The sequence below is a fragment of the Manduca sexta genome, chromosome 16, assembly GCF_014839805.1.
Source record: "Manduca sexta isolate Smith_Timp_Sample1 chromosome 16, JHU_Msex_v1.0, whole genome shotgun sequence".
Classification (NCBI taxonomy): domain Eukaryota; kingdom Metazoa; phylum Arthropoda; class Insecta; order Lepidoptera; family Sphingidae; genus Manduca; species Manduca sexta.
Genome location: NC_051130.1, coordinates 1255893 through 1272969, shown reverse-complemented (window position 1 = coordinate 1272969; position 17077 = coordinate 1255893). Strand labels below are relative to the sequence as shown.

At 40.3% G+C, this 17077-nt stretch overlaps 1 protein-coding gene across 1 annotated transcript; it reads left to right on the top strand.

Moving 5' to 3' along the window:
• The first annotated feature begins 348 nt into the window (after positions 1–348).
• On the top strand, positions 349–9228 carry LOC115447243 (pupal cuticle protein 36-like). The gene is made up of 3 exons (XM_030174235.2): positions 349–454; positions 2123–2780; positions 8374–9228. Exons 1-3 carry the CDS (start codon positions 446–448, stop codon positions 8733–8735), a joined length of 1029 nt encoding a protein of 342 aa, XP_030030095.2. The 5' UTR covers positions 349–445; the 3' UTR covers positions 8736–9228.
• The last annotated feature ends 7849 nt before the right edge of the window (positions 9229–17077 follow it).

The following is a 17077-nucleotide window of genomic DNA, read 5'->3' as shown; positions in this document are numbered from 1 at the left end:
ACAAACTTACACAAAATACCAAATCCTTAGCAAATCTCTGTGTGTTTAATATATATTATATGTATCATCCAATTATTTGCAATACCAGAGCATGACCTCATCCATTTCCGTAAGGTCACTTTCCATCTTCCAAGGCTAAGTATTCAAGACGATCTAAAGCTAAGATCCATCTAACGTTAACCCGAAACAATCGAACCGAAATTGAAATGCACAAACATTCTCAGGAACTCTTCCCAACCTAACCCTAAATCCAAAACAATCCGGATGTCGAAATTAAAATGCACAAAACATTCTCAGGAAGAGTGCGCGCGCCCGCGAGCCGTGGCCGTGATACGGTTTCAGCCGCGCGCTCTAGCCAGCCCCGCATATATAACCACCGGCGCGTCTTAGCTCATCACAGTTCATCGCAGACTTGCGAGAGGCACACAGCATCCGAACCACTAACATGAAACTGGTGAGTGCCGTTTCATTGTTTATAAGGGGGTGGAACAGGGGTGGGTTTCTCGAGCTTAGTTGGTAAATTCGAGCTTTGACTGATAGGGGTGCGTTATCTGTCTTATTAAAAAATTGAAGAATAGTTTAATGGGGTTAAAGTAAGCTAAGAACTAAGATCAGGTACTATAATAGGGGTGGGTGTGATAGCGGTCGCGAATTATATAAAAAAGCTCTATAAGGCAAGAGCTGTAGCTTTGCGAGGGTGGACGAACTGCGAAGACAATAGTCTCAAGTTTGGTTCTAAGATACATCCAAATATTGATATACCATCAACTTGACCCAAAAACGTAAAGAATTTTGCATACGCCACGTGCCAAACTTCATAATCATAAAAAGGTATGTGAGGTCGATCTGAACTAGTAACCGTGGTGGACGAAAGACCCTGTTAAATCCGTTTGTATGACAATTAAATACAATACATATAATTAATAAATATGTTAAGAATCTTGAAGGTCTATAAAACCAATCCCATCAAACGCGTATAAATTGCGAAATAGTATCGGTCGCATTTCGATGTACATTTTAGTTTCGTCTAGTATCGTCCCAGCAATTAACAGACCATCCTTCATTTGAAATTCAATTGCCCATTCACTTGAGAAAAAATGTGGGTCGCACCAACTATAGGTCTGATGGGCAAACCAGAAGACACCTTAGCGTGATGACATACCATACCGCTTGGGTCATAGATCTTAGGATTCATTTGGGACTTGTTTATCACTCTCGCTAATAAGCACCACTTATGAGGCTTATCTATACTTAGGGTGACGAATGCAGTTCTTGTTCATAGTTCAGGCTAGTGTTACTAATAAGCTCGGTGTGTACTTTGCGGTGAGAAAACACTTTGTCTTGTTTTTCAGTTGTGTAAAAACGAAGGCAAAACGTAGTCGCGGGAAAATTTCAGAGATATAAGATTAATGTAAAAACATTTGAACAAGAATATAATGAAATGGTTGTGTAAAGTTAGTACTGCTATAAAATCAAGAATATAAGCATTTCTAATAATTTTCATGTTTGTAACCTAAATATTGCACCTAGCATGGTTTAGACTTTTAAAATATGTTACTGACTATCGCGCATGTGAAAAACGTCAGTTAGTCGCATAACAAAGAGTCGAAAGTATTAATTGTTGATTCCAAACATATTTATAATTGGGAATCAAACCCACGGTTTCTCGTGTAGCCGGCTCTACACCCGCGGAGCTACGAAACTGTTTGTATTGCTCCTAGTAAAAATAAAAATAATTATGTAAATGATCAGGCATAAAAAACTACTAATACCGTTTCTAAGCATAATGTAGTATGTTTTCATTATGTCAATTTCTAGGTCAAGTTTATAATTATCCTTAAGGAGTATTAATTTATGCAATAATTCAAGATCCACTGCACTCCATTTATGTCTTGTTTATGCTTATTTTTTACTGTTACAATGTAAAGAAGAGCGTATAAAACATGTTTAGAATTAAAGGGAAGATAGGGACAAGATTCAGTTTAATTCTTTGCGCTACGCTGCGTCGTAAGGGAACCAAATTTCCAATACCAAAATTCTATGTGATTAGGATTTCTTGTGTCTCCTCTTTTACGAGCTGGTTAATTGTGTATATATTAATTAATATACATTTCGCCCACAGTTCGTCTTAGCCGCTGTCCTCGGTGTCTGCTTGGCAGATCGCCTCGACAACAAGTACCTGCCGCCCAGAGGCAACGCAGGCGCGGGCTTCGGGCCTGGCTTCGGAGGAGCCGGACCTAAAGGGGGCGGCAGCGGCTTCGGAGGCGCTGGCTCCGGTTTCGGAGGTGCCGGATCAGGTTTTGGCGGCGCGGGATCAGGCTTTGGCGGTGGTGCCGGAGGCGCTTTTGGCCATGGAGGCGCGGGATCTGGCTTCGGCGGCCAGGCTGGAGGATACAGCGGCGCTGGCGGAGCCGGCGGCTACAGCGGTGGTGCTAGCGGACAATACAGCGGCCGAGGTGGCGCCGCCTCCGCTGACGCCAACGCGCAAATCCTCAGACTGAACAATGAGGTGACAGCCGAAGGGTTCGCGTACGACTTCGAGACCTCCAACGGCATCCGCGCTGACGCTCAGGGAGTGGCCACCAACGGCGTGCAGTCGCAGGGCAGCTTCGCGTACAAGGGCGACGACGGCCAAGACTACAGCATCACCTACACTGCTGACGAGAACGGGTTCGTGCCCCAAGGCGCTCACCTCCCCACCCCGCCCCCGATCCCTGAGGAGATCCTCAAGTCTTTGGAACAGAACGCTCGCGACGAAGCTGCCGGTATTGTTGACGATGGTGAGTGATTTTTTATTACTTGTTATTACGTTCTAAAATCATAATATTATTATAATAGAGAAGTTAGTCCATAGTTTTGCTCTTAATTTTATTAGAACTGGTATATGACGACATTCGGAGTAAATTAAAACCCATTAGTAAACCAATCGCGGTAATTTTTGCACAAAACTAATTTCATTAAAGTATATTTCTGCACGCAAGAAACTAAAACATCTTTATAAGCATCAAGTCCTAATGAACCTTAATCGCCAGTGGTTCAGAATGAGTGCTTTGTCAGACAAAAAACCATTGTTCGTAAAAATTATCAGATTTAAATGTGGATTTAATGTTACACTAGAATTGAAAAAACATACAATTTATTTCTTGTGAGCTTTGCAGGATTCTTAATACGTTAACCACAACTTAACCTTGCCTCGACTATTTGCCGCACTTATTGATCTGATGAGTAGGTATAATTCCACTTGAAAGTGGGACGCGTCTACGATTATTACAACGGATACACCGAAAATTAGGAAACATTTGCGTAACTGAATAATAACTGTGTAACATTTTGTCAAAATCCTAGCAATTATATGCAATAAAGCTTCCACCCACCATCAGTCAGCTTAAAGATGCCAATTAACTACTTAAGTACTGGCACGAAACACCTTTAACTAAACGAGTAATCATCTTATTATTGATATCTCATCACTTTTTCTCACTTGACATTTGACCTTAATAGAGTAATATTGCTCTAATAATAAACGCGGCCCAGTATCTGATGCGTTACAAAATGACGTGAGATCAGCTGTTGCATCAAGCGTCGTGACCGTACCGGGAAACTACACACTACCGCGAAACGCAAGCATCCTAGGCTCGCTCTAGAGCACAGGTCAATCGGCTAATTGATTCTCACCGGCAAATACACACGTCAAAATGGATCCTATGATAAATGGAAACGCAATTTGTTCACGAATCTGCACTGACGCACCACTGCGTTTGAAATATGAATTATCTGAGCAGTAGAGACAAGATAATTCAGAATTCTATTGCTCGGTTTGGATATAATTCGATAATTAAATAATAGCCGACTAACGATAAATGTTTTGACAGGCATCACAATTTACTTACTAATGACCGCAACCTCGCGGATTGCAGCTAACATGATGCCATTTACGGGACGAGATAAAAACTAGCCGCATCAGAGACGAGCCGATGCGCTCGAGACAGCAAGCGTAAAGATTTAAATAACTGGGTCGGCAGTTCACGTTTCGAACGTATTGGGGCATTTAAATGAGGCATATCTTCGTTAGTTTGCGAAACACTTGGGAATTTAATGCATAGAAACTGATGCAAACGACTTAAATGTGGTAATGTCGGCTGCATGCGCCCATCACACACCAACCGGGCTGCGCGCGGCTTGGGATGGGAACTATTGAGTACCCGGTTGTTATAGTTTCAGTTTAATGTATTATCAGGTATGTTCACATTTCAAACATTGCTGATCCCTTCATCTTATTGTTCAAAACATGCTCAATATTTTTAAAAATGTAGTTTAATGTATTCTCAGGTATGTTCACATTTCAAACATTGCTGATCATTCCATCTTATCGTTCAAAACATGCTCAATATTTTAGAAATGTAGTTTTCATGACCAACTTTGTGTTTGGCCTGAAATTACTGCTTGAAGTTAGAAAACTACACACTCACTACACATTTTCTTCAGTTTATTAGTTTTGATAACTTTGCTGTATAAATTACCTACAAGGCAATTATATAGACTAAAGGTTTTTGTTTCGTCCTTATATTATATTGTTTGCCCTCATTACCCGAATGGACAATGCACATGCACCGTGCATATAGACGTTCTAAACAATGAATTTAAAATTCATTATTAATTCTGCCGTATTTATATAATCTATCTAATTGAATATATTGAATACAGTTAGCTTTCATTACAAGTAGAGCTTTACGTGATGTCGTGCCGTGACTGTTAAGGCGTGGTGAGACGAGTATCGATGTAAAGGTCACCTCTAAATGTCTTACACTATTGTTTGTTTTACTGCATATTTGTTTGAAGGGCTTTTATAAAGCCTCGAGAGCTTTTATGGTGGTAAGACTGAAGTAATTTTATAATTATACTATAATTCCACTTTTCTGATCTGATATTTAGGTTTTCTTAAAGAGTGAAAGAGGCCTTAGAAGCATGGAATATTTTTTTTATATCAAGGCATTTTCCGGGATTTAATTTGGTATATAGAAGGAGGCTTGCCTCGAGTGCATTACGGGATGAAAATCATAACAAGAAATATTTTTTTTTGTACGTCTACCTATCTCTTAGGCAATTACTCCATCAGCCTATATGTGTTATATAAGTTATTATAAGTTCTATAGATATCTTGTTATGAAATATTTTGGTAGCTAACAGATTGTTAACAAATAATTTACTTCAACATATTAATTTAGTTTTTACCTTCCGCCATTACAAATAGCGAATTAGGAGCATTACGTTGCACCATCGTACCGTCTCTAATGTTCTTAATGAACGCACGGGAACTTTGTAGTTTCTAATGACTACTGCGCGCTCGATGCAGACTCTATCTTGGTAATGACTAGTTTCGCAAGCAATGTACATCGTGCCCCTAAAATTTACGAACGAAAGTGGATTTATAAATGGTGCTTGGTGCAATGTTGATCTAATAGGGAGTCAAGGGTCATGTCATTTGCGTAGATTTGTAAAACATGTCGAGTTGTAGAGTTATTGCGTCTGTATGGGGATTAAGGACAAGTTATTACTATAAGGCTTTCATTGATATGAAAAAAATGATGTCAATTTTTCGGGGTTAGGTTAGAATGGTGTACTTTTCTATATTCGACTATAGGGCTTAAATAAGTTACACTCGGTTGCAGCAGTTGTACCTACGCCCTTTTTACTGCAGATGGGAGCTTTTGTTATAATGTATTGTAATTTGTTCGTAAAAAAGGTTTTCCTTATGATTATATTAGTTAATGATGACTACGAGATGATGCGCTTACTGTTATTAAATAGTATTAGAATGTAAAATATTAAGGGATACAAATATAGGTAGAGTCCTAACTGAGTCAGAACACGAGTAAAACCTAGATAAAAACAATTAAGACTTAACTCCAAAGCATTTCAGTTTCATAATGCAGTCTAATTTCAATAAGTTACCTAATTCTGTACGCAGTAGAGTCGTAAATCGGAGCGCGGGATCATTTTCTCACGTTTTGTAATTTCTTATGGGAACAAGAACAAAACACTCTAAAGATAATTACATAGACATTTAAGGCGGTTTGTGCACGAATGGAATTGGGTTGAAATCTAAGTCTAGTAACATTCATAGACTTTGAAAATCTTGAAAAATAATTCATCTTCGTCAGCGTCAAGGTCTATTTTCAATTTTAACTAGAGCTTTGCAATTCATAGTTCTTGATTAGATAGTATTTTTTTGCTTAGGCTAGTAAACTAGCAAATTTGCTGATACTATGTGATCATCGTCCATAAAAACACAAGATTAGGCTACAGCCCTAAAAGAAAGGACAATGGTGTAGTATTTAGTACACGTCAAGAGAGCCCCTAATTACCATTTAATACTAGACGTATACTCTCCCTAGTATTTGGCATAAAGCTAAGCTGTAGACCCGGAATCACTCCCGATCCGTCACTACACGTCGGCTGTTGATAGACGTCGGCAGCTAGTTACGTGTTACGCTAAGCTTGCATTTAGGAAAGTGCTCTCATGCGTATTGTTGTTGAGTAACAGAAAAGAGGTAAATATATTCATGGTGTAGCGCATGATGAGCCGGTCGTGAATAGTCTCGGGTTTGATTCCTGCATAATATTTGACTGGAAAAAAATAATACGATACAATTTTATCTTAATGTACATTTAGATAAGTATGCCAGAATCGTGCAAAGTGGCAATCCATACTCTATACCTACGCTATGAGATAAAGGCGTAATTCTATGTAAGTATGTACATTTCGGGAAGCAAACAACAAAACTTAACTAAGAACATCTTCTTTTTCGACGAACCTAGTTCAGGCTAAGATGCTACAAGGTATTGTAGATATTTGCTTACATTTTTTCATTTTCCGTAAAATAGGACTTTATTTGCTAGAGTAGATGACAGGTGGCCCCTTCTAAGTCATGTAATCCTATTACCAATCTAATCCTTTCTAACTAGATTCGCAAAGTCATCGACCCTTTCAAAAATATTAAAATAAATAATGTTCTTCGTGATAGTAGAATTCTCATCGATCATCGTTAGCAGGATGTGTAATTATGCGCTCCGAATAACAACTCACTATGAACTTTGACTCGCTCGAAACGGTATTAAATTAGTCACTATTATATGTAGATAAACTTTGGTACTAGAACATTTTGTATCGCTACACCACTTTAGACCTCGGCTATTGTGTTCCGGGATCAGTTTGTGTACCTAGATTAAAACAAGGCGACAATTATGTCGAATTATCTCTGGTCAGTCACTATCTGGAGCCTACTCCACTCAACATCAGGTGGAGGAGTTCCTTTGAAAAATACATATAAAAAAAACATTGCAAATTATATTTATTTTTAACTTTAGCTTACGAGTTCGATTGTATTAAAGTCATACTTGTCACACTGGCAATGTTCCAGCTCAAAAACCTTCTTATAGCTTAATATAGGAGTTATTCTAACTTTGTGCCATTTATTTTATCTCTCAACAGTCTATAATTATGGTTACTGTGAATAGAGGTTGGAAGTTCCTTTCATATGAGAGCGGATGTGGCCGGTAGGTTAACGAGTAGCCTTGTGACTCCGATGCGTACTGTGCCGCCGAAGGAAGCGGAACAGTGACAATAATTCATCTATTAAATTCATTTTCACTATATTTTCTACTTAACTTAATAGCTAATGGTAATGTTTTCTTTTTTTTATAGCGGTACGTCATATTAGTAAATTTTAAAATGTGAAATAAATAGAAGGATATATATTATGTATAAATTGTCTTAGAGGCAACCACCGATTCAACTATATACCCTCAAAGTGTAGATTATTACTGTATCCAAGTGCCGTCATTACAAGTTTCAATTTCCAATATCTTATTGAAGTTTTCGAATTTTTATTTGAAAACATACTTTTTTGATATATACTATAAAATATTCAACGAGAGTGAATCCAAAACGCCACTCTCGCGACCTCGCAGCCCAATTCGAAAATAATAACACACAAATATGTAACATTGCGTATGTTAAGTCTGTCTGTTGCACAATCGAACAATGGCGCGACTGATTGTTTTACATCTTTACATTACATACATTTATATTTACTTTGTCTGAAATTATGTTTCAATCTTTTGATTTATTACAACAAAAAATGTATTGTACATCTATATTATTACGATAGTAAAGTAACCGCAGTGATTTATATACAGCATCCTCGCCTGCATTTCGAATTGTAAAATGGGGCCTAATAACGCAGGTACAATACTACTATTAACATTGTGATTGCATTGGTGAGGATGTCTTTCGTCTGTCTGACGATACGAAAGCAATGAAACTCTCAAGTTCTTTTTTCAATTATAACAATGCACCTTTGATCTTTGCAGGTACTTACCGCGGTGAAGGTGCCGGTGCTGGCGGCGCTGGCGGCTACTCCGGTGCTGGAGGATACTCTGGAGGCGCTGGTGGTGCCGGAGGCTTCGGTGCTGGAGGTGCTGGCCGCGCTGGAGGCGCTGGAGGCTTCGGCACCGGCGGTGCTGGTCGCGCTGGAGGCGCTGGAGGCTTCGGCGCCGGTGGTGCTGGTGGAGCTGGAGGCGCCGGCGGTTTCGGCGCTGGCGCCGGTGGTTTCGGAGGCCGTGGATCCGGTGGATTCGGTGGAGCCGCCTCGCGCCAGTACCTCGCCCCCAACGCCGGCGGCCGCGGCTCCGGCTCCGGCAACTTCAACGCCCAGACCGGCTACCAGTACTAGACGACCACTCGCGACCTTGGAGCGCGTGATGATGACTGCCAAATTATGTGATAAATTAATACTTTCGGACGCGATCTAAACTATTTCCCGGCGTTGGTAAAGTTGGCCATGCGTGCAGTCGCGCGACCTTGTCACCGTGGTGTCTCGTTTCAAATTCATTATTTATTGCCATCTTTGTTCCCCATCGTCCCCCCGCCCCCGCCCGCCCCCTCTCTCGTCATCAGCTCGCCTCGATCGATCCCGCCTGTTTCTGCTCTGTTCCTTGTCAAAACGTTTGTATAGATCTTCACATTTCATTTGTGATCTCAAAACTTATTCTAAAATTTCATCTTTCTTCGTGTTAATAATAGTTGTTAAGTTCTTGTATACAGCAATACAAATGGACAGTAGTAGTGATGTAAGGAAGTTAATGAAAAATGTATAAAAAAATGTATGATTAGTTTTAAGGATTGTAAATACGAGATGACTCAACGAATATACGACTTAAAGCAAACACACTGGCTTTTATTTTTTATATGAATCTAAAAATATTATAATTGATTATCAATTGATTGATCGTACAAAAGCAAGAAAGGATTATTCGAACATTAAACATGCCGTTAGAAAATAGCCGCAAATACAGGGTCATTTTGACATTGCGTTATTAAATGAAACCATATATTTCGTCTTCACCTTTCCTGACATTATCCCTAAAACCGTCCATTAATAACGAATATTTTCACCAAAACTCCTGGTTTTAGTTTTCTGATTTTTTGATAATTTTATAGTTTAATATGAATATTACGTGTGCGTGGATGTATTTCTGACTGAAAAGATGAAGTAGCCGCTGCAACGAATTCACTTAGAGTAGCAGTAGTGGCTTTAAGGGGCGTAAAATTAAAATGACTTTTTATTAATATTTATTTTGTTCGAAACTTACACTTTTTTATTTTTCATCTACGGCTCAAGTAACTCATTGTAAAATGTTATCTCCAAGTAGATAAGTATGTGGTTTCATTTGGTAACAGCAGATGTCAAAATGACCCTGTGTACATAACTCACATAATACAAAACTAATATTCACTTAAATATTTGCACTACCCTGAGCCAAAAATAAAACCTCACCTATAATCTCAAAAAAATATAGAACGTACAGTTGTAGAAGCTGAACTCGCACATTTATGATAAGATAGAACATACTGAGCATACCGCAGTAGTGAGCCACTAGCACGTGCGAGTGAGTTAGTGACTCGCATTTCAATTACTTTACGACACCTGCCTTCGATCACTTTATCTATAAAACCTACAATAAATATACAACCATAGCTATGGTTGTATATGAGGCAAGCCAGCTGGCTTTATTTGGACTTGGCTTTATATTTTGGACTAAGGTAAGTTACTAAAGGGTGCTATCAACTTTAAAAAAGCTCGTGTAATAACATGACTGATTGATTTGTTGCAGAACATAATATTTGTAATTTAATATAAATTTTATTATATTGTCATTTTTGTTGCTATGAGTTTATATTTTATGTGAATCGAGCTATAAATAAAGAATCATACGATAGAAAATGGAACCAACTTTCAGTTTAGTAGCTTATATCAAACCATCAAAACAGACCGCTTTAGATACAACATCGTACTACTAGTAATATTTCAGCTGATATTATCATACCTTTTATAAACCACCAAAAAAACACACATCACGCATTTATCCCTGAACGGGTATGCAGAGGCGCAACCAGGGCAACCACTCTTCGCTAAGTGTGTTCCGGCCTATGATGTAATAGGGGGCGAGCCTATCGCAATATCGAGCACCAACTCCAGACTGCGGGCTGATACACATCTTTTACAATTTTAATTTAATCATAAATGTATCAAAATCAAAAATATCAATAGAACATGCGAGATAATTGCTCTCATGACTCACCCATTTCGTGAAGAGTCCAACTCATTTATTGACTATATCGCTTTAATGTAAATAAATAGTCATGAACCGAAATGTCTAGGATAGTCCGCATAAATTAAACTATTGAAAGTAGGTCTATTATCGTAACAGCCTTGTCTGATCCTACCTTCAACCTTTGCTCGAAACCCCAGATATATTTCACTAAAATCAATAAGTGTAAATGGCTACACGAAATAAATTTTATATTCACAATCGTGAATTGAGTGATGACGCTAAATATTACTTTTATCGATTAAAGATGGATAAAAGGTGTTATATAACTAGCTCCAATAATAACGATAAACTTACATAGAAAACATTCTAAGGTGTCACACCATGCCTTGAAAAAATGTAACACCAATAGTTATTTGCGATTCAAATTACTTATTTTTGGATAATGAATATCGATATAATATTTGGAGAACAGCAGATGCATTTATAAATTTAAAAACGTTGCCGATACCAGTCTACCCACTAAAGATATCCAAATACCTGCCCATTACTTATCTGTTCTTGAATGACCAACTACTAATCGCAGTCACTTTTTATTAAAGATTCTAACCACGTCTCAACGCGGTGGTCGCAAAGCCTATGCATTGCCGACACATCTATATGCATTAATGTAATGGAAAACAGACATTAAATCATTAATGTACTATTCAGTGGGCAGACTATTATTTATAATTAACATTTACCTGCGTCCCTGCCTGCGTGAAAAGAAATCCGGAATAAATATTTGTTTTATTGTATACGAGAGAGGTTGAAAAAGTGAAATTTGATATTGAAATTAAACTAATTTTCGGATTCTATCGCGGTTAGTATTTTATTTCTCTCCCGACGTTTCGAAGACTTTGCAGCCTTCATGGTCACGGGGGGACTGAGGTGTTGTTCATCCGCAAAGTCAAAGTTACAATATCTACCTACATTTTACAATTATACAACTTTTTAAAAAAAAATTGCTGTTGGTGGTCGGATCTGCGCAGAGCTGTCTTGAAGTTTAATACTAACCGCGATAGAATCCGAAAATTAGTTTAATTTCAATGTCTAACATTCGCGTAAATTGTGAAATTTGATGTTACGTAACTTTCATTTCTATAAAATCAGGCCTCAATAGAAGCAGAATAAGTATTCTTCTTATAAAAAGAATGTTTCTTTTTTAAAAAAAGAACAAGGCAAAGTGATTCCACTATACTTGATAGTGAGGGGAGTAGGGTTCAAATTGAGTATCAAGACTGACGAGTGATATCTATTGCTCGCTATTCGACACAATTATGCCGGCCTGTTTTCAAATTCACTCGCTTAAGAGTAAGTATTACTGTAGAGACCCAGGATGTTAAATAATAAGCTCTGTGTGGTATTGACTTGCGTTCATTATTCTGCAACATTGCATGTAAACTCTCAGTAAAATTACATCGCCGATTTGATTTGATGCGTGTCAGTTCATAGCCTACTATTAGAGCAATAAGGCATCTAATAGAGTAAATGGTGAACAATTAAGTCGGAATTCAGGGCCCGAGGTCCGAAAAAGCCCCGTGAGGCAAGCATCGTCGGATCACGCAACTTGCGGCTAGTTTTTGTCGACGTCGAGTTAAGTCAATGTGGCGTCTCATTATACATGCTTGTCGCAACAAATGTTTGTAAACCTATATCGATATTTGATCAAATAATTCTACGCTAGGGTAATATAGTTATTTTTGTACTGCTACGGCGATATGATCCCATTGCACCAGATGGTAAGTGGAAGTGTCCACTGACGAGAGACGATTACCCCTCGGTAGACACAATTTTGCCGGCCTGTTTGGCACTGTATATATAAGGATAATTTAGGAACGCGACACGTTTTCTTACGTTGTTAAATATGTTTGTGCATGAATCCTTGATGGATCCTCAGGAGGCGGATTGCTAGTATTATCATTCGCTCGCTGACATTGTGGACTGACTTTCTTTCATGTTAAGGGATTCAAAGGATGATTGCGCATGTTGCACTTGTTTAGATATCAGTGATAATACATAATAATAATATCAGCCCTGTATTATATACTGTCCCATTGCTGGACACGGGCCTCATCTACTACTAAGAGGGATTAGGCCTTAGTCCGCCACGTTAGCCTAGTGCAGATTGATAGACTTTACACACCCTTAGAATTCCTATAGAGAACTTCTCAGGTATACAGGTTCCCTCACGATATTTTCCTTCACCGTTAAAGCAAACGATAATTTACAAAGAATACAGACATATTATTAGAAAAGTCAGATGTGTGCCTTTGGGTTTTGAACCCGCGAACACTCGTCTTGACAGTCCGTTCCACATCCAAGTAGGCTACGGCCGCTTTTAATAATATGATATAAGGTATATCAAAATTGACAATACGAGTGATGAATGAATAATGAATATTTCCAACTCCTCCCTATCTATTTGATTAATTTCGTTGCGGGATAATGACATATATAAGTTTTCCCTGAGACTCGCCGAGCTTCACTGCTCGGTGTCAAAATGCGTGTCACTGCTGACCCTGGCTTACAGGAGTTATAGTGGTGGGTGTGAGAGCGGGAAAGACTCTATAAAAAAATACGAGTGATCACCTGACTAGTCTAATAACCAACAATTCCCTAATCTCATGCCATCGTCCTTGCCGACGGGAATGGAAGCATGTCATCATCTGATTAGGTATTACTGCATCTGTGGGCCATGTAGGGCGACCCATCAGACAAAGACTATGACTATCAATTTCGCAAATCCACTTACGAATAAACATGCATTCTTAGATAAAATCTGCGGTCAGGGACGTATTGAGGTGAAGTTTTGGAGGGTCTGGTCTATTATAAATAGGTGATCGTGTTGTGTATTTTAATTGTTTTTTATTTGGTATGTGTGCTTTTTTATGTTAATAACAATGTTTTTATAAGAATTCTATCCTTAATATTAACAATGACTATATATTATAGCTTTGTAAAAAAAAATAATCTAGATAAAAACTTTCCTTAGATATAATATTTACATTTTATATAACTTTTAATTGTACATGCTTTATTCATTTTCTTCTCAATTTTAAAATGAATTTACTTATTTTCTTAAACCAATATCTTTTATTAAGACAGTATACCCCCAACCAAGAAAGTAGGCCACCTGAAGCTGGTTACCAAGTTTATTTGATTAACCCATGGCAAATACCTGTCATAATTATTAACCAAATGAAATACTAGTTGCACCTCTGCACACCCCTTCAGGCATAAAATCGTGAGCTTATGTATGTAAAAACATCAATAGCCGTGTACTAGTTTACCCAACACTCGAGTGTGCAGCGAAGGCTCGCTGTCACTTGAGAAAACAAGCAACACATTTGTATGGGCTCGTTGAATAGAAACAGTAGAGGGCACTCCTCGTCCTTTGATGTCAATATTATTCGTGATGTTTACTATTAAAACAATGCAAGTAAACGGATTTTGTTTTTATTTGTTTAAGATTAAATAAATATTTTTTTGTACTGTGTGGTGTTACTGATGCTTATAAATGGATATTGTAAAATTAATTTATTAAACTACTTAAAATATTATATTGTTTAGGGAGATGTTCAGTAAAAGAAATATGCTCTTGATTGTTCAATTTTAGAGACTTCCAGGCTTACGTCAAATAAGTTGAGATAAAAACACGAGATACTATGAAGGTATATATATTTTTGCTACTTATTGTTTTATTTCAATTAGATTCTGTTAAAACTATAAGTACCAATAACTTTATGAAAAAATATATTCTGAGGCTGAAATTAAATAACGCAAATAACTTTAACTCTAAAACATAAGTAAAGAAATAATTGTAGTCATTTTCATGCAAACTGCATATATAGACTCCGTAGCGATCACCCGAGTCCGTCCACCAAACAACTAGATCGTCTGCATGATGCACGATTTTGTAATGTTTATGGAATGATTTGCCGTCATATTGTGGTCTCGTTCGATGCGGAGCCTAATTACGAGCTGCAATGTGACCTCATTGTTACAATAGAAGCATTTCACGACCGGGGAAGCGAACTCGCGGCATCGCGTCTCGAATGACATTGGACTTACATATCGTGATCCAAATATCTCATTTTGATCTCAGATAAGTTTGGAAATGTTCGTTAGTTTTGTATTTCAACAGTTGCATCTATATATGTGCACAGACTGGTTAATGGTTATATTCGATTTATTTAAAAATGTTGCAGTTATCCAATCAATATCTTATTTATTTTTTTGTCACTGATAATTATAAGTCGTAATTTAAATATCAACCTAATTATGAATAAAGGTACCAAATAATCTCACGCATAGTTTCGACTTAGTCCAGATGACAAGACTTATTAGAAATTAGAATGAGAAAACCTTTCCCGTCAACAGCTAATCCAGCATGTTTTATTTAATAACTAAAAAGGCTATACTCGTTCAAAATGATTTCAGTAAAAATAAACTGTAGTATACTACTAAGATAGAACGATACAATGAAATTAAATATGAAATGTGTCACAGTTTGATCCAAATGCTTGCGAGCCCTCTCAAGGATAGAGCGAAGAGCAACTTTCCCACACTACTGTTACCTTTATACATATCACGCATTTATCCCCGAAAGGGTCTATGTTGTACACCCAAAGAAGCACTGGAGGTACTGCTGGGGATGGGGTGCAACGCAGAAAACCTCCACGCGTGTCCGATTGCTGTCGGTCCCTTATGGATACGTCCGGGGGGAAGGTCAGTCGTCGGGCCGGTGCACCCTGGGCACAGTCAATAATCTCTCCGCGGGGGGCGGGAAAGGAGGGATTGTTGGCTGTGGCTAACTTTCTGCCGGGTGGGGCTGGGGATAGCCTGATGGCCTCCCATATGGCGCTCTGCGCCAGCAGAGTCCATGATGGGAGGTAGGGAGGAGTACGACCACGTGGTCGAGTGGGCGTGGTCGATGCGGTCCTTGCGGCACTACTGCCGCAGAGACCGCACCAGTAGAGGTCGCTTGCCCCTGAAATAAGGGGTAAGCGAGGGAGTAGTAGCGGGCTCTGGTGTTCATTAACCCTGTCACCGGGCTGGCGAAAGGGGGAGTGGTCCCGCTTTCGCCGCCGCCCACTCTCGTAACCCCAAACATGATCAGGTGTCTCTGGCGTAAGCGTCAGACACACTTGATCTACGGGGACCGAGGGTCCACTGGCTTAACTGCCTGGACCGCGAGGAAGAAATCCTCTATAATAAATTACCCCAAATCCCCAAGCGGCGGCGCACCGTGAGGGGGGTGTGTTTGGCTAATGGGTAGCTTGATTTAGTCGCTAGTGCGAACCACAGTATTTTGAGCCAGCACACAAAAGTTTTTACCTCGTGGGAACAAAAATGGAATCACCAATAAAACCAAAGACGCACAGGAGGGAGAAAGAAGGAGCTGGAGCACAGGTGCCGAGGGAGGCCCACGTCCCGTAGGGGACAAACAGTCCGCCGAGGAATCGCGCGGGCGAACTCCCCAGTGGGGGAACGTCCGCGTGATGAAGTCGCGGCCGAAGAGCGAACGCGGGTGCTGGGTCAGACTCTGACTCAGCATCCAGCATGGTTAGCGGATGGAGCTCAGTCGCGGGCACCAGATCTATGGAGATCAAGACGGCAGCGGCGGAGTCATTCCGGAAGCGGATCAGGTGCAGGATCGGGGATACGTCCTCCGAGGCAAAGGCTTCGTGCGTCGCTCCCCGAAACGGCGGATCCCACTAGCAGCTCGCGGAGCGAAGGTGAAGGGTCGGCCCTCAAAGAAGCGAGGGACAGCGGGAAGCTCGTCGAGGTGCACTCGATCGCCGCACGACCTCAAAGGCCGAGAAGAAAAGGGCCAAATTTGAGGAGGTCGTGATGGCGGCGATTGCGAGTGTCCGCCAAAAGAAATTGCGGTCCTCGAAAGAGAAGGCTGCGCAAGAGGCCGCGGCCTCCATTATGGCGGCAGCAGCGGCCACCTTCTTGGAGTCGGAACCTCGAGTCGGGTAACGAGGGATGAGGGCCGATATCGCCCGGCTATCGACGGAGGTTGAGCGTCTCTAGGGAGAACGCGGAACTCAAGTCCAGCCGGGCCTCAGCCCTCGCTCAGTCCTCTCGTCCTGTAGAGACGCCTCCAGAGGTGAGTGCGGTGCAGCCGGCGGACAGGCAACAACTCCTGAGCCTGATACGAGAGGGCATCCAGGAGATCGGTGCCCTCTCGCCCGGTTTGCGGTTCTGAGGGCATTGTCCTCGGCCACCTCTGGCGGGCTCCAAGAAGGTTGCACCCTACGCGGTCGCCGCGGCTCCGCAACCCACGCCGGGGACGCGTCCGGCCGACGAGCCAAAGCTCAGGGCCATCCACGAGGCCAACGAAGCCGTCGTCGTCGTCTCCGCCGCCTCCGCCTCCGGCCTCCCAGAGGACGCTCGCAGCCGATAAGCCCAAAAA

Excerpts from the sequence above, each read along its gene's own strand:
- LOC115447243 (XM_030174235.2), top strand. Across the intron at positions 2,781-8,373 it reads TGCCGGTATTGTTGACGATG|GTACTTACCGCGGTGAAGGT; the intron begins GTGAGTGATTTT and ends TGATCTTTGCAG.